The sequence below is a fragment of the Eschscholzia californica genome, unplaced genomic scaffold (assembly GCF_041429995.1).
Source record: "Eschscholzia californica isolate CP2 unplaced genomic scaffold, dmEscCali1.0.p SCAF_2, whole genome shotgun sequence".
Classification (NCBI taxonomy): domain Eukaryota; kingdom Viridiplantae; phylum Streptophyta; class Magnoliopsida; order Ranunculales; family Papaveraceae; genus Eschscholzia; species Eschscholzia californica.
Window position 1 is genome coordinate 4,851,028 of NW_028238309.1, and position 20,175 is coordinate 4,871,202.

Below are 20,175 nucleotides of genomic sequence, written 5' to 3' on the forward strand. Positions count from 1 at the left end.
GACTAGTTTACTGTTTGGCCCCCTTGTTTTACCTAAATTTATATTTGATCACTTCTTTAACAATTCGTCTACTGCCTGTTAAATATTTTTTTAAATTTCCAAAACTATCCTTGATTAATCATTCTCTCTAGCTTCATTATCTTTCTTCGTATTCATCTTCAATTTTAGAGGCAGAGAAATTGGAGAAGGGAAATTTTATAACGGCCTCTCATAAGTGTTGTTGGCGCCTCCTTCCTTTACTCCTTACCAAATTTGCCTTGAGGAAGCCGCCTATAACACTTATAGGGGCCTTTAAAACTGCTCACCACAGAATCCAAACCACAAGAAATGATGTAGCTCAACATTTCAAGTTTGTCGCTTCTAGAAACATTCTGAAATGTGGGTTTGAACCTGATGGAACAACGAGCACTGAAGAGCCCTTTTTTTTAGGAAGGGTTCAGGGGTTGTCGCCCTTCACTCTACTCCTCAAAGGCTTTGAAGCGTACGAGGAGGTTTGTCTTTTAAGAAAAAAAGGGACAATACGAGTATACGAGTGAGTAAAAAAATATATCCTCTCTATTGTTAGTTGGCAGAAGAGATATCTATAATGGTGGTCGGCAAAGAGATTAATCTTTCTTGTCTATCTTTGAAATCTCTCCCTCTCTCTTTCTCTCAAATAACCTCTCGTCTTCATTTCCATTTTCATTGGAGAAAAAGTCAATCACGGTCTTCTCTTCTTCGGGTACATTAGACTTAATGGGGTACCTGGTGGCGCCTTCCGCAATAAGGGGACGCACCTTTAGAACTTCCTGCCTTACCTCTCCCCCAACCAAGTAAAAACTGTCATTCTCTCTGTTGGGAAGATTAGTTCATTTTCAAAAGCCAAAAGCTAAAGCAAAAAGGGGGCAACAAGAAAAACAGACATGGAAAGTCCACTCTGTCTGGAGAGAGATAAGAAACACAAAATACTAAACTATTCAAGAGAACTACAAAACTCTATACTTTTTAGCTTCTTCACCAGTTTGATCTTGCCATCTTGGACCTGTATCTATACAAAATTGGCTAGGTATAAACTTTTTCTACTTGATAACTTGCCAAAGACAACAGTTTCAAATAGTACCCATATACGATATACAATCAGTATGAACGCATACAGAAACATCGAAATTATTTTCTCCACAACGGAAAATTGATCGTATTTGATTTCTTCCCTGAGAGCGTCCATTCAAGATATGCAAGCCAAATTTTCAAATAATGGCGCTATTACTCGAGCAACATTTCCAAGTTTTAAGTACTTACGACTGACCGGTAAGTAAACAAATGTTATGAACCTATATAAGATTCTAAGTTAGGACGAAGGAAAATAAAAACTAAGGCATTAAGGAAACAAACTATTCACATTAAACACATACGGGTAGAGTACATACACTAAACACAAGAACAAGAGGATCATTTAGACATCAAGATCCTTTTTCTAGTTTCATTGAGAAGGCACTAACTCTATGAACTTGAAATATAAACACATTGGTATTAAGCTAATCACAACAAAACTTACCCATCGAACAAAAATCAACCAACTACCAAAACCCCACAAAAAAGTGACAGAGAGAGAAAGAAGATACAAGGAAGTATATCTTCAACCTTTGGTTCTCATGATTGTAATGCTGCCTTTACCTCCTTCAGTGCGGATCTTAGTTTTAACGACGACAGGTTTCCCAGAAAAAGCTGAAGTAGGATAAGAAGGAGAAGCTTCTTCATCCTTATTAAGCTTTGATTTTGACGAAGGTGGAGTACAAATCCGCTCGTTTATTTCTTTCAGGGTCACATCTCCATCAACACCACATGGTTTAATGAGGGCAAAAGGATAGACAACCGAAGAAGTAATCTTTGTTGGAGTCTTCATGTAAGATTTCCTACCTAAAGGCATGTAAAGTTTACTACCTAAGTTTGTCAAAAATATACTCGACGGTTGACGAAAAATAGAGTGGAATACCCGTAGAAGATTGATAATGGATAATACCTTTGGAAATTTTAAGAGTCGGTGGAGCTATACATTGTTGCGCCATGTCAGGTTGTGTCTCGGGTGGGACATTAAGATATTCTAGATAGAAGATATATGAAATGGGGTTTAATTTCGAATAAAGAGGACCATACAACAATACATTAACGAAAAAATACAACTCCACACACCTGGAATGTCGATTTGATCCTCGACAACCCCAGAAATACTCCTGCAAATCAATTTATAGGAATAATCGGTTTAAGGTGACTGAACACTAAAAGTGTACTAATACATACATATAGATAATAGGGGAGCTTACGTATCATTGGAGTTGAAATGCATTCCATCATTAAAGCAAGTGGAAAGCCACAAGTCAGACGACTGATCCAAACTTTCGTTGCAGGAGACATATCTTTCTTCTATTGTAGAAAATATAATTAGAATAATAAAGCCAAGGACCTATAAAATAATCAGTTTATAACTATGTATTCATTCGGAAAGAGACCAACCTAGGTATCCCGAAATAAACTTCTGCTTTTCTGGCAAAACTTCTTCCATCTCTTCCTCGTTGTCCTGAATGACCATCCATCAATACTTCTTTAAAAATTTTGAGGAAAATCTAAACAAAATGAATTGACAGACCTCAATTTCGAAAGCAAAAAGTATCATATCGTAGGTCAAGCATCGGACACTACCATTCCTAGTTACAAACCTTTGGTTTCATGAGCGGTAACGAGGTCGGTTCATTGCTAAGACGCAGGTCTTTGACATTGTCGAACTGTAGCATCCGCCTCCTCTTTACTTGAGTATAAGACTCCCTATACTCTACCATTTGTTTGCTAATGCTTCCTGAAATTGAATAAAATAGAGTGTACTATATTTTCAACAACATCGTGAAACAAGGAATGCAAAGCGAGAGAGAGAGAGAGACGCACGCCCACTATCGGCAACGCTGTAAGGCGAGTCTTCATATGACTTAATAGGGGTTTGTTCTTCAAACATGTAGCGGAACTCATCTTCATTTTGGTCTACTACTCCGCTCCATAGACAATTTGAGATCCCTATATAAAGCAAAAAAAATGGCCTAATGCTCATTAGAGACTGTCACTCCACTACATCTTACTAAACTAACAAAAGAGCAACATAACTTACCAAGATCGGAATCCTTCCGAAGATAATAATCGTCGTTCCATTCACAAAGCTCACTAATACCCATTTTCCACAAACAAATTTTAAGTTAAAAAACAATGTTTCATGGTAGTACAAATCATCAATAACACTAAAAAACTAAATCAAATCACAAAAAGTTTGATATAAAAGTTAATCATTCCACAAGTACAAAAGAAACTTAGGTCTACTAATCTCATATTCAACCCTAAATTTTATAGTATTAGTTCATTAATAGTACAAATGAAAATAGTTAAAAACAAAAAGTATGACTAAATGACAAGACAAAGACAAATTAATCACTAAGATAACAACAAAAGATTGAACAGTATCATAACAAGAAAGTTAAACAAAGAGAATAAACCTAAGTTAATCAAGCCTTTAATAACAAAACAAGAACACAAAAAGTTCTTAGAGAAAAATCAATCATTAATGCAGTATAATGACCATTGCCCTAACTGAAATTAGAAGAACTTTACCCAAGGATTCATCAAGACTAGAACCAGTACTAAATACTCACTTAAGTCATTGCCCTAAAACCCAAAACTCAAATTAACCAAAACCCATCTCACTTAATCAATACTTCATCCAAAAAAAAACCCAAATCAAATTCCACAAAACCCAAATGAAACATATTAAGTATACCCAAACTATGGTATCTAACTATCTAATCAGACCAACTAATAACCAAAACAGAGAAATAACACAGACCCAAATCCTCAAAACTAAGTTCAAACTTACTTATAGTCGTTGGGATTATTATCCATTTGGTCTCTGGAACTGATGATGATGAAGAAGAAGAAGCAAGGAAAGAAGGAGAGAGAAATAAATCACATAGCTATCAAACTATCCGTTAATGAGATTAGTACTTGATAAATGTGCAATAAAGCACAAATATGGGCAAGTAGTTTTCGCTTTCTTTTCTATGTTCTTCTGTGTGTTTCTTTATTCTTTTGGTTTTCTTCCCCACTTTTGTTTCTTTTTTAGAGAGAGAAACCCATTAAAGAAATGAACTGCTTTAGATCAGTTGTTTATGGGATTATCCACTTTAACTCACTTGTTTATGGGATTATCCACTAATCTATTTCTTCTATTGTATTTGTCTAGTCTTTTTTTTGGTATCACTTTCACAAGGACATTTCTAATTTGAAAAAAGCTTTTACTAATAAAATCCCAAGAAAATAGTGACCCAAAATAGGTTGAAAAATGTTGTTTCGCCCGAAAAATAAGACTTATTATAGAGCGAAGGCTGATGTGGACAACACCTATTGTGCAAGCTTCACGGAGAGATAGAAAATGATATGTCCAGTAGGTGTCTGTCACATCATCCTTCAGCCCGCGATCGATTATATTTTCGGATCAAATAGCATATATCAAATTTGTTAGATATCGTTGGAGTCTAGTAAAATACAATTATTAGGTCAATATTCAATCGTACTTTACAGTCATTTCAATAATTTTTTTTGTTTTTCTAAGACTTGTCTCACATTTTCAACAAAAAAAAAAAAAAAAAAGACTTGTCTCACATTCATAAAACATCAAGTCAATAATTAGACTTTCATCAAAAAAAAAAAAAGTCAATAATTAGACAAGTCGTTTACATGTTGTAGAACTAAATAATTATATTCTCCGTATTTACTTTTGTTGTTTTTTGTTATACGACATAGTATATAAAGAACTTATTAGTATTATTTCGATTCATAAGGCAAAACAAGGTCTCACAAAACCAAATTATTCATCTTCCTAAGGCAAGCAAACTCCCACCTAATTGTCACATGACACACAAACTATTATTGAATTCCCATATAGGTTAGCTACACAAAACTACAATTGTTAGGATATATATTCATGAAATTGTAAGGTTAGTAATAAGATATGTGGGTAAGTGAGGGATATATGTGGTTAAGATAATTGAATGAGTGAAGGGGATCATGTGAAGGGGTTCATAAATGTTTAGGTAGGTAGATACAAAAACATGGCTTGTCTTTGTCTTTTGTCACATCTTTCTCTGAATTCGGTAGATGGACCGTTATTGCAATTCCTATGTCTCATCTTAAGTTAGGTAGCTTGTGAGCTATAAAAAAAATTAGTCCACTTTAGCTTTTAATATTATTAATCATGTGCACGTGATACACACACCAACAATGGAATGTGCATTTTCGATCTTGAATGAAAGTGGGGGATGAGCCTCTTGTGTGAGACCACCACTTCCTTTTGAAGGAGTATTCAAAGTTCACGTTACAAATGTCTGGTCTCGTCAAATTTAATAAGATTCGAGGTGTTCTGAAAGAGTACATGTAGTTTTGAGCTAAACTTAGCATCCGTTTTTTGTTTGAGTTTAAAAATTTAAATAATTGCAGGACACATTACTAATACGATTTACACTATCACATTTCATGTAGTTCAAAATTTATGTAATTTTATTTCAACTCTTTTTTCACGTGATTTTGTGGTTCATATCGAAGTTATGATACGACAATTTATTAGAAATCTGCTTTAACCATTACCGGAGGATACATTACTAGCTAACATGGTTAATTTTCTAATAATGTAGTGAAGTACCCGAAAACATATGACTAGCATCACCAAAAGTTGGGTACCACAAGCTTAAACATAACAATTAACAAGTTATGAAAGTAGTGTGGTTATATTATAGATTCACAAGCGTGCCAATTTAGCACAGGAAATAAGAAATCCACACATATTGACCCACTTTAGATTCAGCTTTACTTTTTGTATTTGTAGTTTTTCATCAATTTGTGCAATCAAAGAAAACAAATAAAATTGGTATTATACGAAGTTGTTTCATATGAGTCCACTTTCTATCATTTTAAGCTTAAACCTAACTTGATTAGATAAATGCTAACAATCTACTTGATGAAGAATATGTGACATATTAGACCAAAAAAAGATTGGTAATGGCAATAAATCAAACCACTGTTTTCATAGTGGCGAAAAATTTCATGTGCAGAAATTGTGAAGAATAACAAAAAAAAAAAATGGTGAATTCTGTTTATAAGTCTAAGCTGCTTCGTCTTCAAGTTTGCTTTCATTTGTGTCCTATATATATGCGTCATAATTTCATTTTTTGTTGAAACAAACATTAGTTTGCTCGATTTTGTTACTGAAACATGTCGATGTTTGGTGAAAATAAATAGTGGTTTGTTTCATGTTGTAAATAAACAATTGCTTGTTGCTTCAATATTTAATTTATTTTGGTGATATATGATACATATTTAAGACTGGTTTTGTCTTGAACAAACTACTTAACAAACCGATGGTTTTGTCTTACACAAACTGCTGATTGTTTATTGTTTTTCTCATTTTTCATTTTCATTCCTTTCCCAGGTTACCTGTTTGTCTTATTGGCCCAACAGTTTGCATTAAGTAAATAATAGTTTCCGTCGAGCACAACTGTATCTACCGAACAAACAATTGTTTCTATAGAGCAAACAACTGTGTCCATCAAACAACCAGCTAGTTCTATAGAGGAAACAAGTGTTTGCATCGAACAAACAACAATATTTATCGAACAAACAATTGTTTCTATCGAACAAATAGATGGTTGGAAAACATATATGATTTACAAAACATCACAAACATAATATGAAAACATCAAATATATATCAAAGTGATAAAAAATTACTAAAGCTTCATCAAGATTCATAATAGATCGAAAACATCATCATAACTCAAAACATATCTAATTCTTTAAAACAGACAACAATTTGTAGAAAACAAACAACAATTTTAGAAAGCAACAACTATTTATTGGAAGACCGACAATTGTTTGCAGAAAATCAACTAATATTTGTAACAAGGCTACACAACCCGCCTTCTGGGACTCTCACTTGAACCGCATGTGAGAGAAACAAAGATTTCTCTCTCCACGTGACTGGAGATGTGAGAGGAGAGAAAAACAAGGGTTTCTCTCACATGCGGTTCAAGTGAGAGTCTCATAGGTGAGTTGAGTATACGTTTTGTAATATTTGTATGAAAGACCATCGCTTTGGGAAAGCAGCAAATTTTTCGGGGAAGACAGTACAAAATAAAAAAAATGCAAGCCAAACGCACCTCAGAAGTCGCCGGCAGAAAGTCGCCGGTCGGATGTTGCCGGCGACTTCATCATCTCTCTTCATCCCTTTCTCCCAAAACCCTTCTCCTTCATAACATCAGCATGAGTCCTAACAGAAACATCAGGAGTTTGACCCCACATAGCAAAAGCATCATACCTATCAGGAGAAATGACGCGATTCAATCTTCTCCTCTTATAATCATCTTCCCTATCAATAATCTTCTGAGATTTTGGAAACCCTAGATCATTATCTTCTTCACAACATGTAGGAATATCTTTCATTATAGATTCAGGGAGCATTATAGGATGGGAGTTTCCTAGCAACCTCAGATTCAACAAGATTTTCGTTTTCTTCATCTTCAGTATAAGATGGGATTTTCGTTTTGGCAGAAGAGATAGAGAGAGAGAGGAGAGAGAGAGGGAAAGGAGAAAGGGAAGAAGATAAAGAGAGGGAGAAAGGATGAAGAGAGAGAGAGGGTCGCCGGCGTTAATGGCAGAAGTTGCCGGAATCCGGTGGAGATTGTCGGAGTTTTAGTTGAGGTAGAGGAGAAGAAGAAAAGATAAAAATTGAATAGGTGATGTTTGGAAGAAACAAATAAAAGTTTGTTTCCACCCAAAACTTATTGCTGCCCGTGAAACTTGGTTGATTTCCACAAACAGTGGCCAAAAAAACCTATGGTGGGCTCACTTATTCGAGAGAGTGACCACGTCAGTCCATATTCGTTAACAAGATAACCAATTATCACCCGTTCACCCACGTTTAAACTGGTATCTAATCTTCATTTGGTCAACTCTTTTATCGTCATCCACGTGGACACATCCACAATCCACGTCAGCAATCGTTATGAGATTCTATCAGACATGTCATTCGAAGGTTCGAACCAATTTACCTTCTCTCTGTAGGAGGAAAAAGAAGCCCTAAATAAACATTTCAAAAATCTGATCAATTGATCGAAGAACAGATCGTATTTGAAAAACAAATTGAATAAGAAGATCTAATATACGATTTCATTTTCAATTTTGTTTTTCATCGATCTGTTAATTCCCCATTTCATAATTTGTTTTAATTTTGATTGAATTGATTCAACTAAACAACATTCAAAGATGAATATATTCAGATTAGCTGGGGACATGACTCATCTCGCTAGTGTTCTTGTTCTGCTTCTCAAGATTCATACCATTAAATCCTGTGCTGGTACCCTCTCTCTCTCTAAAGGGTAGCTAATTTTATGATTAGGGCAAAATTTTGTGCTTTTTTGTGTTTGGGATATGTCGAATTTGTATGAAATTTGTGATTCTGGTGACTGATTGACGATATGGAACCTGCAAAATCATCCATTTATTGGTTTATGAGATTGAGGATTTTGTTGGTTTTGAAAATTTTCTTATATTATTTTTGTTCTTGTTTGAGCAAATTGAACTTCTTTATGTTGGATAAACACGAGCTTGAATCCGATTTTCTTCGCTTGATGATCACCATATGTGATTAGACATCTTGTATGCTAGTTTTAATTTAGGGTATGGGGTTAGCAAAACTAGCATTGAGAGGAAGAAGAAAAATTTGAACAAGATTTAGTACAGAATAGAGAGCTTATTTCGTTCGAGTTAGCTAAATCATCTTTCTCATTGTATCCTTGAAATGATTTATTTCGAGAGAGATAGTCAGGGACACGTTCCGGTCACTCTTTCGATGCCATTCCCATTGTGGTGGCACGTGAACCACTGAACGGGGGCGGTTTTCATCTCATCGCTAGCATGTGGAATACTAGTGCATCCAAGCACAGCGCATCCAAGATTGCTTCGTCGGATGGGCTGCCTGGGATGGACATCAATGTTCGCTTTCACAAAGCCTAGCAGTGAGTAGGAAACCACAGTATAACAAATTAATAATCGACAGTACTTTGCCACATAAAACCAGGTCCCGAGAGTAGCATTTTACTAGGCAGGACCGCAGGAGGTCTTTATAGTGAATTAGTTGAAGGCTATGAAGTTCTTTAAGGACTTGCCCGTAGACCATAGTGCCACGAAAAATAGTTATGATCTCTTTCGCACCAGTATCTTCCTTGGATAGAAAATGTTATTAGAGTCGGGGTAAAACATATTTTCGATAGAGAAAGGCCTCGTAGATATCATAGGAAAATCTCAAATGCATTCTCAGGAAGGAGGGAGGACCTAACAAGTTTTGAATGGAAAAAACATGTTAGCTTTTTTATTAACTGTCGTGAGTGTATGGGATTGAAACCACTGATCTTTTTCTTTTGTATGCAGGAGTTTCTTTGAAAACTCAAGAACTCTATGCTCTAGTTTTTGCTACTCGGTATCTGGACATTTTTACCAATTTTATCTCAGTTTATAATACTCTTATGAAGTTGATATTCCTGGGTAGCTCATTCTCAATAGTCTGGTACATGAGAAGCCATAAGATTGTTCGTAGATCATATGATAAAGAACAGGACACCTTCCGCCATTTATTTCTTGTAATTCCATGCCTTCTATTGGCCCTTGTTATCAATGAGAGGTTCACCTTCAAGGAGGTATATACGAATCTTGCTTCCACTCATAACTTAATACGTATCTGTTAGTATCAGTGTTTATTATTCTCACTAGAATATGACACATTCATTAGCCCTTCTATCTTTTGTTCTTTCCTTTTTCGCGTTTCGTTTAGTTGATTTGTGCAACACGCTAATTGGAGCAGGTAATGTGGACATTTTCTTTATACTTGGAGGCTGTTGCAATACTTCCACAGCTTGTGTTGTTGCAGAGGACAAGAAATATCGATAACTTGACAGGACAATATGTCTTTCTTCTCGGGTAAATTACATGTGCCATTCTTCGGTTATATGCTTGGTATTATCTAGATAAACCACTCAATATCCTAAATTCGGACAAAGACATTCTTTTTCATAAAAAATTCCTTCTCATTTATGCCAGTGGCTACCGAGCTTTATATATTCTCAACTGGATTTATCGTTACTTCATCGAACAACACTTCGTCCATTGGATAAGTACACCCCAAACTCTAAATCACTCATAATTTCATACAAATTAATTACTAAGATAGGATTTTGATTCTTTATGATTGCTCTGTTTTTGCAGCTTGGGTATCTGGCCTTGTTCAAACATTACTATATGCTGATTTCTTTTATTATTACCTCCATAGGTACGAACAAGATCATACTCAGTCAAAAGAACTAAAAACTTACCCAGTTTTTGTTTAAACTTGAAACTTACTTCTCTTACTCTGAATGCAGCTGGAAGAACAATGAGAAGCTTCAATTACCAGCCTGAAATTTATCATCTTTTACGGGTAGAAAAGGGCGAATAGGAATTTGTATCGTTGAGGAGCAGGTACTTAGATTTTTTGATTGTTTGTTTAATGAAAGAAAACAATCGATCAAACCAATCGATGGATTAAAGGAAGATTTGTAAACAATCTCAACTTAATACTAATTGTCAAGTTCTTAAATCATCATACTTATCCTAATTGTTTCTTTGTTGTGCTATTCAAACAATGCAAATTCTAGTAAATAGACCTCATAAACATCTAACTCTACCTCTCGTTCTCATTTCTAATATTCATACTTTTGGTTTAAGAGTATGGAATATACCCAGCCACCTCCATGCATGTGAAGCATAGCATCAATTTCATCTCCATCTTCCATTTCGAGCTGCACCCGTTAATCGAAAACCATCAAATTGAAATCAAAACTTGGAAAATGTGTATGTCTTTCTATTTGTAGAAAGTTAAAGTGAATCCAAGTGAATAGAGTACTTTCTTAGGACCAGAAGGATGAATATCCAAGGGAAAATAGTCATGTTTGATCTAAGTCCACAAGAGTCCTTGAAAATGCTTTTGTCTAACTTGTCTGAATGGATGACTCATGATGGTTTTTGGGTCAATTTAAGTCAGACAATAAGTCTGACACAAAGAACCCATTATCTAAAATAACTGGAAAAGACGATCGTGCCACTAACAAACTAAGATGGACTCAGACAATTCAAATCCAAATAAGTCATACTAAAGCGAGTCAGATCCAAACAATGAGAAAATAAAGAATCAAACAATATGAGATTTTGACCCTGAGGATACTTGTATTTTCTCATAGGTTCACCTTTTACTGAAGATTTGAAGTTTCGAGACGGAAGGAGTAAATAATGGCTCTTCAAGAAATAAGATTGAAAACAAAAGATTTACCTCGTTGGGGGTATGTTTTGGATGGATTTGGCGGCCATCAAATAAGAAAACGAAGGTGTTCAATCCGATAGATTTTTGCTCACAGTATGCATTCATAAGCTTAATCAACTTAGTATTACGCCTTATCCTGAAGTTTATCTCACTTCGATCCTATATATATACAAAGAGACAGAGAGTTCACTAAACAAAATAATAGAGCCAACAAGAAACTAACTAGAGGAGAACTGTATTGAAATGTGATTACTAGTAATGGTGAACTTAATTAGGTCATGAATATCCAACACCTAAACTCCAAATTCCCAGAAGTCATAAGTTCGATTCTATGTTTATTGAATTTGGGTTATTAAAGTATAAAAATATAAATAAAATAAGATAGTTAGACTTTAGGTTCTTCAGTGTGTTGTTGCGCTTTAGGTTCCTTTGGTTCAAAAAATAAAAATAAAAAAAAATACTTTTTATCTATGCGATAATCAACTAACACTAGAATTGAACATAATATATATATATATATAGAGAGAGAGAGATGATCTTACATTGTTTGCTTTAACCTTGAGATTAATAAAAGAAGACGATTGAGGCTCTTCAGTGGCTTCAGCGGGTTCAGTGTCTTCAGTGGCTTCAGCGGGTTCAGTGTCTTCAGCGGGTTCAGTGTCTTCAGCGGGTTCAGTGGCGAAAGCGGGTTCAGTGGCGAAAGCGGGTTCAGTGGCGAAAGCGGGTTCAGTGGCGAAAGCGGGTCCAGTGGCGAAAGCGGGTCCAGTGGCGACGCCAGGAATTATACTCTGTGTGGGCACATTTTAAAAGCAATAAAACAATAGCGAAAATAAAATCATATTCATATACTCATACCTATAGTTGTTCATGACGAGTTTTTATCTTCTGAAATAATTGCACAGTAATCTCTTTATCAATTATATCAAATATATTTTTCTCAATATATGCTAACAAATTATCGTTCACCATTCTTATAAAGTACATAAAAAAAAAATTTAATAACAATCTCATATTGTCATTGGATATTTCTAAGTAAACATCAAACATAAATCACTTAAACTAGCCGATCTTGTGTACAACAATATCTAGAGAGAGAGAGAGAGATGATCTTACATTGTTTGCATTAGCTTTGAGATTAATATGTGATGATGATTGAGGCCCTTGAGTGTATTGTTGAGTGTATTGTTGAGTGTGTTGTTGAGTGTATTGTTGCGCTTTAGGTCCATTTGATTGGTTCTTTAACTTAGGTTAAAAAAAAAACAAAAAATAATAATATAAAATACTTTTTATCATTGTGAAAATCAACTGCACTAGAAATGAACAAAATCTAGAGAGAGATAGAGAGAGATGATCTTACATTGTTTGGTTTAACTTTGAGAGGAATAATAACCGGCTTAATATCTTCTTCCTCATATTCCTCCTTTTTAGGAACCCTTGCAGACATATTTGAAGCCTTCTTACTAACCCTTGGAGCCATATTTGAAGCTTAAAAGTAGGGTTTATTCAGAAGTTAGGGTTTTATAAACTACTACTTTATATTGGATAAAGATTTGAAGAAAGATCTAATTCCCGCCAGAAAGACTAGAGTTGATTTGGCCCATGAGATGACTGGGGCCCAATAGAGAAGATAATTTCTCTTCATCTCCCGATTCCCTCTCTAAATCTCGACCTCTCTCCAAAATATATAGCTAATCGAGCTGTAATTCCTTCTCTGTTTTGAAAATATTATCTTTCAGTTAATCTCTTTTCTCTCTCTGTTTATTCTTTCCTTCTATCTCGTTAGAAATATATTCTCTCAATCTGCCAGCTGAGTGGATCAAGAAGAAATATATTCTCTCAATCTAGGACCCAATCTATTTTTTTCTTTTTTTTTTTAATTGTTCAGCGTGTGCCTCGAACCCAATCAATTTATGTCTTTCATCGCTCACGTGTATCGGAAACCGTTAGATCTTTCGTAGGCTACGGCCTTATCTTGCACCGTGTGACACGGAAGTAGCGTCCAGAATAGATGCCGAATGTGACCAACTCGTGCCTTCCAATGTACCAAAATAATTCAAGTAATCGTCAGATTGTGTGCCACGTGTCGGCTAGCTGATTTGATCAACCCTCATTGACTCTGCTCTTTGACTTGGACTAACTTCCTCATTCGGAACCTGATTTGACTCCCGTTTTCACCGTTGGGTTCATCTTGGACTCTGCTTTCATCCGAGCATCAAAATTGGACAAAATTTTCACAATATTCTTACCACCAAATGACTGAAATACTGTGTTACACGTCTTTCTCTCGATTTTAATCCGTTTTTCGTGCTCAACTCCTTAGAAGACACCTGAGTAAAAGAAACAGACAATTCATCAGAGTAACCGTTCGAAATAGGCTAACTAGTCCAAAATAAGAGATTCAACCTTCATTACCTCTGAGAAATTTTTTACTGCGAGAATTGGGTGGATCGACTTGGCCTACTCAATTTGACATAAGTACAAAAGTGCAATTAGTTATCGTTAGATACATTATAAGATTTATTAGGACTCTAAAATGGCAATCAAAATATCGTCACTTGAGATCAATAATAGATAATCTCCATTGCAACCGAAAAAATCTTGTAAATATACGTTTGTATAAAAATCATGAAAAACCTAAAGAGGCCACATTCTGATAACTCGCTTCAGGCCTCCAAAATATTAGGACTGGCCCTGCTGTCGTCATCTTATCAAGAAAAACCGTGAGAGAATCTCCGCTATCAAAAGTGAAGGTCTAAAGGTGTAACACCCCAAATCCAGATTTCCACGTCGGCCGCCATAAAAACCTAAACTTAAATCATTTCTTCGCAGAACAGTAAACATATACGATATACTCATCAAGGAGACAAATAGTATCGAACATGAAGCTCAAAAAGTAACAATAAATCAACTACTGAAACTTTACCAAGTTTCTCAAAACTCACAGGATGTCTCTAAATCATCGACACAAATGTCGGACAAGATAAAACATAAATAACACCAAGTATGTAGGAGATACAACTCCAAATAACTACCTAAAGAAAGAAAGAAAAACCACTAAAGAAACTCTTCCAAGGCTAACTATGACTCAAGCAGGTGGCACTTCCCGATTTCCTTGTCCTGAAAAATAAAAGGTTGGGTCAGACCCCAACAAGTAGATTTCGAAACCTCTAAAGCCCCAATAGACAGTTTCAAGAGCTACCAAAACAAATAGACAACCACATATCATGTAAAGATGTCCAAGTATAGTATCCGAGTTGTGACCATTAGAAATAAAGTGTACCACAATGCAACAAACAACAAAAAGCGACATGACGAGTTGGTGTCCACCTTATGTAAGAGTGTGGTCCACAAGGTCATCCATTGTGTTAGCGCCGACCCCATACGCTCCATACCTATATCACATCCGGTAGAGAGGGTCGAACCAACCACAAAACTCTTACAACCCTTCACCAACTCCATCACGTCACACATACATAATATCACACCATTTGTAATAAACAACCAAAAGCAATATGACAAGTTGGTATCCACGTTGTATGAGAGTGTGGTCCACAAGGTCATCCATTGTGTTAGCGCCGACCCCATACGCTCCATACCAATATCACATCCGGTAGAGAGGGTCGAACCAACCACAAAACTCTCACAACTCTCCACCAACTCCATCACATCACACACATATAATAGCATCACACCACAACATACATAAATCAAAATCATATTCGTTAGCATATTTATAATGTTTGCAAGTAATGAATCAATGATGATAATAGCCTAAAATTCGCATATCACGTTGACTTCTAGCACATGTTCATGTATCTATATAAAGAGTATTGTCCAATAGTGAGAGGCATCTAATATAAGAGTTATATACTAAAATCATGGCAAATAAAGAGGTTTAGCCCTAAATATCATTGTAATACATGAATCTAGCATGAAAGTGTAAATGTAGATTGTATGGTTCATCAAGTAGGTCATTATAGCAAATATCCTCAAAATCTAACACATAGATGAGATTCAAAGTGACCTAAAAATAAGTTTGTAGGAATATAAATCTACTACTTCTAGTATATATATATATTTGTGTCAAGAACCCTAATCTACGTTCAAGTAATACTAAAATCTAGGGTTTGTAGTTTCATCTAGTATGTCTAGGTTTATCTATAAAAATGGCTATTCAAGCCCTAGAGAGATAGAAATCTACCTTAGATCCCAAGCTAATCAAGGCCCAAGTGAAGAACAACAAAGAAAACAATCACCAAGCTCTAAACTCCAAGCCCTACTTCTTCTCTTCCTTCTTAGCCTTTCTCTCTCTGGAACCCTTAAACTCTCATTCCCTCTCTATACTCATGGCTGCTGCTTGAGAAGAAAAAAAAAGGTAAGTGGCAAAGTGGGGCGTAGGGTTTAGGGAATTAAAAGAGGGTCCTATAAAGACCAATGCTATTTACACCCACTATTTAGGTGGGGGCACTACAAAAGGCGCTCCATATACTTTAGGTACCCCTATTTAGGGGTGGGATTAAGTCGGGCTCGGACGCCCGCGGGCTCTTTTAAGCCGCTCTCGGGCGCATCGGACACGAGAATTTGACGCCCACTATAGACCTTCAGGCAGATCGGGGCCACACTTGACCCATTGTGATGCCCGTAGCCCGTCCGTGCCCGCCAGCATGGTCGGGCTTCGGCGACACAGGCGGAACGGGCTCGGGTTTTTTAAAGAAAAATAAAACAATAAACAATAACCAACTTAATTTCATTTATAATTATATGTTTAACAAAATATTACACAATTATAATATTAATAACAAAAGTTACATAACTAAAAGAGTTTCTCTCTTTCATCAATGGAGCAATTGAACTTGAGACGTGCCCGAAATAAAAACATTTCTCTGACTCATTGAGTAGATCTGTTCCAAGAGTTACATAATCAAGAAATAAAAACATCAAACTATTCTTTATGTTACAAAAATCATCATCCAAAAAAAAATTACATGATTTGTCTACCTTTCTGAAACAGATTAAACCCAAAAGAGTAGATATGTTTCAGAGAGTTGCGTAATCTAGAAATAAAAAAAAAAACAAATTATTCGAGTTAAAATACATCATCACAAAATCACATCAACAAAAGAAAATGTAGATATCAATGTCTAAGATGATGTTCAAAGGCTTAACCGCGTCCACTGCAAAATAGACGACTTTGTTTTTCCTACTTGGTTTGTTGTAATTTTGTTTTTCTACTTTGTTTATTGTAATAGACTCTAAAGTTTAATGCATTTTCTTTCAAAAAAGAGAAACAATAGATATCCAAAGTTTACAAAGTATAAAGTTTTAGTATGTACTCAACATACAAAATTTAAGATTAGCTACAAGTAGTCATTGTTGTTGGCTTGATTCGCTTGAAGCAACTGCATGTAGTCTTACACTCTTACTTTGTGGCTGAGTGAAAAGTTATAAAGCTGAATATGTGTAGAAGATTAGCTGCACAAGGTAACCAAGAGTGTTAAAGTTTACCATACAGTAAATTAGACATTATAGTACTGCATGTAAATAAAATGTATTCTAGTTACATCTATATAGTTACTGGCAATGAAATACCAACTACATCAAATGGACATCAAACAATACTACCCGGTTCCATGTTAGATATATAGTCATAGAGGCAAACAAATTATAACCAATTCTCCTAAATCTGCTAATATCATCAAGATTGGAGAGGCAAGATTCGAACAGAGGGATCTTCCACGATAACCTTTGTAGTCAAGCCCATTGACTGAACTACATGGTTTGTCTACTCAACTAAACATATACTTCACTTTTAATAAGGGTTAAGTACTTGAAAAAGTTAAAACAATGATTAGGAAGTTACCTTCACTACAGATTGTTCATAGATCATATGATAAAGAACAAGACACCTTCTGCTATTCATTTCTTGTAATTCCATGCCTTCTATTGGCCCTTGTTATCAATGAGAGGTTCGCCTTCAAGGAGGTATATATGAATCTTGCTTTCACTAATAACTTATTACCGGAGTATCTGTTAGTATCAGTGATTCAGTGTTTATTATTCTCACTAGAATATGACAAATTCATATAGCCCTTCTATCTTTTGTTCTTTTCTCGTTTCGATTAATTGATTTGTGCAACACGCTAATTGGAGTAGGTAATGTGGACATTTTCTTTATACTTGGAGGCTGTTGCAATACTTCCACAGCTTGTGTTTTGCAGAGGACAAGAAATATCGATAACTTGACAGGACAATATGTCTTTCTTCTCGGGTAAACTACTTTTGCCATTCTTGGGTATATGTTTGGTATTATCTAAGATCAACCACTCAATATCTTAAGTTTAGACGAAGATACTCTTTTTCATATTATTTTTTCTTTGATCTGATTTATGCAGTGCTTGCCGAGCTTTCTATATTCTCAACTGGATTTATCGTTACTTCACCGAACAACACTTTGTCCATTGGATAAGTATACGCCAAACTCTAAATCACTCGTATTTTCATACAAATTGATTACTGATATAGGACTTTGATCCTTTCTGATTGCTCTGTTTTTGCAGCTTAGGTATCTGGCCTTGTTCAAACATTATTATATGCTGATTTCTTTTATTATTACTTCCATAGGTACGAACACGATCATACTCAATCAAAAGAACTAAAAACTTACCCAATTTTTGTTTGAACTTGAAACTTTCTTCTCTTACTCTGAATGCTGCTGGAAGAACAATGAGAAGCTTCAGTTACCAGCTTGAAATTTATCATCTTTTACGAGTAGAAAAGGGCGAATAGGAATTTGTATTGTTGAGGAGCAGGTACTTAGATTTTTTGGTTGTTTGTTTAATGAAAGAAAACAATCGATCAAACTAATCGATGAACTAAAGGAAGATTTGCAACAATCTAAACTTGATACTAATTACTGAGTTCATAAGTCATCATATTTATCCCAATTGTTTCTTTGTTGTCATATTTAATAAGGCAAATTCTAGTAAATAAACCTCAGAAACATCTCACTGCACCTCTCGTTCTCATTTCTAATATTCGTAGTTTTATCTTTAGAGTATGGCATATACCCAGCCACCTCCATCCTGGTGAAGCATGGCATCAATTTCATCTCCATCCTCCAGTTCGAGCTGCACTAATTAAACGAAAATCATCACATTGAGATCAAAACTCCAAAATGTGCATATATGTATGTATTTATAGAAAGTTGAAGTGAATCACCCAGATGAATAGAGTACTTTCTTAGGATCAGAACGATGAATATCCAAGGGAAAACAGTCATGTTTCTTAGGATCTGAGTCAAGATCTCAGTTCACAAGAGTCTTTCAGAATGCTATTGTCTAATTCGTCTGAATGGATAATTCATGATGGTTTTGGGTCAATCTAAGTCAGACAATAAGTCTGAGCAAATAACCCATTAGCTAAAATAACTGAAAAGACGATCGTGCGACAAGCAAACCAACATAGACTCGGACATTCAAATCCAAGTAAGTCATACTGAAGCGAGTCAGATCCAAAGAAAAAAATAAAACCAGACAATATGAGATTGACATGAGGGTACTTATGTTTTCTCATAGGTTCATCTTTTACTGAAGATTTGAAGTTTTTCGATTGAAACAGTAAATAATGGCTCTTCAAGAAAGAAGATTGATAACGAAATATTTACCTCGTCAGCGGTCTGTTTTGGATGGATTTGGTGGCCATCAAATAAGAAAACAAAGGTGTTCAATTCGACGGATTTGCGCTCACAGTATGCATTCATAAGCTTCTTCAACTGGGTATTGCGCCTTAGCCTGAAGTATGTCTCACTATCATCCTATAGAGAGAAAAAAAAGTTCACTAAACATAACAATAAAACTATTAACTCAAAATCAAGTGGCAATGAGTGGAGGGGACCTAGACATTACAGAGATTAAAGTCAAACTGTCTTTCATCAAGTCAAGAATTTTGTTCATGAAGTCAAGAATTTTGTCATCGTAGCACACCCCAACAATGTATTCTTGTTTGTTAGACTGCCTGATCCCAATGTGGGACTATTCTCACACGCCTCCTCACACGGGACGTCTTTTTTAGCCTAACACATGTTCTTTTTCTTTTTCGACTGACACAAAATCAATCGGCAATGAGTGGGATGATCTAGCCATTCTATTCTTCTCTGTTAGAGTGCACATTTCCAAGGTGGGACTATTCTCACAAGAACCAATGTGGAACTAACTAGAGAAGAACTCTAGTGAAATGTGATTACCAGTAATGGTGAACTTAATTAGGTCATGAATATCAAATACTACTTTTTATCTTTGTGATAATCAACTAATCTTGAAATTTAACAAGTGTATTTAGGAATGTTTCTTGGCAATTATATATTTTAGTGAGGGAAATAAACAGAATCTAGAGAGAGAAAGAGAGAGATGATCTTACATTGTTTGCTTTAACCTTGAGATTAACAAAAGGCGAGGGTTGATCAGCTGACTTCTTATCTTCCTCCTTCTTAACACTTCCAGACATATTTGAAGCTTAAAAGTAGGGTTTAGTGAGAAGTTATAAGAAAAATTTTAGGGTTTTACAACTTTTACTCTCGGTATTTTAAAATTTTCTCTCTCTATAATTTGAAAAGACAGTGGAGTTTCAAAGAGAGAGAGAGAGGGGGAGAAATCAAAGCGTTTAATCGTAAACTATATTGGATAAAGACTTGAAGTCCGAGAAGATTTAATTCCCGCCAGAAATAGTAGAGTTGATTTGACGGTTGATTGACTCGTCTGTGTAATC

General features: G+C 35.4%; 4 protein-coding genes and 1 pseudogene across 4 annotated transcripts; 2 read left to right on the forward strand and 3 right to left on the reverse strand.

Moving 5' to 3' along the window:
- Positions 1-1,357: 1,357 nt before the first annotated feature.
- LOC147555495 (protein XRI1-like) lies at positions 1,358-4,257 on the reverse strand. Its single transcript, XM_086663945.1, has 9 exons — positions 3,890-4,257; positions 3,134-3,186; positions 2,917-3,042; positions 2,694-2,830; positions 2,491-2,554; positions 2,301-2,400; positions 2,170-2,210; positions 2,000-2,080; positions 1,358-1,896 (listed from the first exon to the last, which is right to left on the reverse strand). The coding sequence occupies exons 1-9, from the start codon at positions 3,913-3,915 to the stop codon at positions 1,616-1,618; spliced, it is 909 nt and encodes a 302-aa protein (XP_086520071.1). The 5' UTR covers positions 3,916-4,257; the 3' UTR covers positions 1,358-1,615.
- A 2,963-nt stretch (positions 4,258-7,220) lies between these two features.
- On the forward strand, positions 7,221-10,695 carry LOC147555496 (ER lumen protein-retaining receptor-like). The gene is made up of 6 exons (XM_086663118.1): positions 7,221-8,418; positions 9,492-9,757; positions 9,922-10,037; positions 10,158-10,231; positions 10,323-10,386; positions 10,478-10,695. The coding sequence occupies exons 1-6, from the start codon at positions 8,328-8,330 to the stop codon at positions 10,512-10,514; spliced, it is 648 nt and encodes a 215-aa protein (XP_086519244.1). The 5' UTR covers positions 7,221-8,327; the 3' UTR covers positions 10,515-10,695.
- On the reverse strand, positions 10,619-13,031 carry LOC147555497 (uncharacterized). The gene is made up of 5 exons (XM_086663117.1): positions 12,770-13,031; positions 12,526-12,654; positions 11,955-12,200; positions 11,422-11,571; positions 10,619-10,894 (listed from the first exon to the last, which is right to left on the reverse strand). The coding sequence occupies exons 1-5, from the start codon at positions 12,887-12,889 to the stop codon at positions 10,796-10,798; spliced, it is 744 nt and encodes a 247-aa protein (XP_086519243.1). The 5' UTR covers positions 12,890-13,031; the 3' UTR covers positions 10,619-10,795.
- Positions 13,032-17,256: 4,225 nt separating this feature from the next.
- Positions 17,257-18,227, forward strand: LOC147555498 (ER lumen protein-retaining receptor-like; annotated as a pseudogene).
- Positions 18,228-18,295: 68 nt separating this feature from the next.
- LOC147555499 (small ubiquitin-related modifier 1-like) lies at positions 18,296-20,175 on the reverse strand. The gene is made up of 3 exons (XM_086663119.1): positions 19,828-20,175; positions 19,076-19,225; positions 18,296-18,539 (listed from the first exon to the last, which is right to left on the reverse strand). The coding sequence occupies exons 1-3, from the start codon at positions 19,912-19,914 to the stop codon at positions 18,462-18,464; spliced, it is 315 nt and encodes a 104-aa protein (XP_086519245.1). The 5' UTR covers positions 19,915-20,175; the 3' UTR covers positions 18,296-18,461.

Excerpts from the sequence above, each read along its gene's own strand:
- LOC147555495 (XM_086663945.1), bottom strand. The coding sequence starts at position 3,915 with ATGGATAATAATCCCAACGACTATAA. Across the intron at positions 3,187-3,889 it reads AATAATCCCAACGACTATAA|TGAGCTTTGTGAATGGAACG; the intron begins GTAAGTTTGAAC and ends AATGGGTATTAG. Across the intron at positions 2,555-2,693 it reads TACCGCTCATGAAACCAAAG|GACAACGAGGAAGAGATGGA; the intron begins GTTTGTAACTAG and ends ATGGTCATTCAG.
- LOC147555496 (XM_086663118.1), top strand. The coding sequence starts at position 8,328 with ATGAATATATTCAGATTAGCTGGGGACATGACTCATCTCGCTAGTGTT. Across the intron at positions 8,419-9,491 it reads TACCATTAAATCCTGTGCTG|GAGTTTCTTTGAAAACTCAA; the intron begins GTACCCTCTCTC and ends TTTTGTATGCAG. Across the intron at positions 10,387-10,477 it reads TTTTATTATTACCTCCATAG|CTGGAAGAACAATGAGAAGC; the intron begins GTACGAACAAGA and ends CTCTGAATGCAG.
- LOC147555497 (XM_086663117.1), bottom strand. The coding sequence starts at position 12,889 with ATGGCTCCAAGGGTTAGTAAGAAGGCTTCAAATATGTCTGCAAGGGTT. Across the intron at positions 12,201-12,525 it reads TCAAAGCTAATGCAAACAAT|AGTATAATTCCTGGCGTCGC; the intron begins GTAAGATCATCT and ends GTGCCCACACAG. Across the intron at positions 11,572-11,954 it reads TCAAGGTTAAAGCAAACAAT|GATCGAAGTGAGATAAACTT; the intron begins GTAAGATCATCT and ends GTATATATATAG.
- LOC147555499 (XM_086663119.1), bottom strand. The coding sequence starts at position 19,914 with ATGTCTGGAAGTGTTAAGAAGGAGGAAGATAAGAAGTCAGCTGATCAA. Across the intron at positions 19,226-19,827 it reads TCAAGGTTAAAGCAAACAAT|GATGATAGTGAGACATACTT; the intron begins GTAAGATCATCT and ends TTCTCTCTATAG. Across the intron at positions 18,540-19,075 it reads CAAAACAGACCGCTGACGAG|CTCGAACTGGAGGATGGAGA; the intron begins GTAAATATTTCG and ends TAATTAGTGCAG.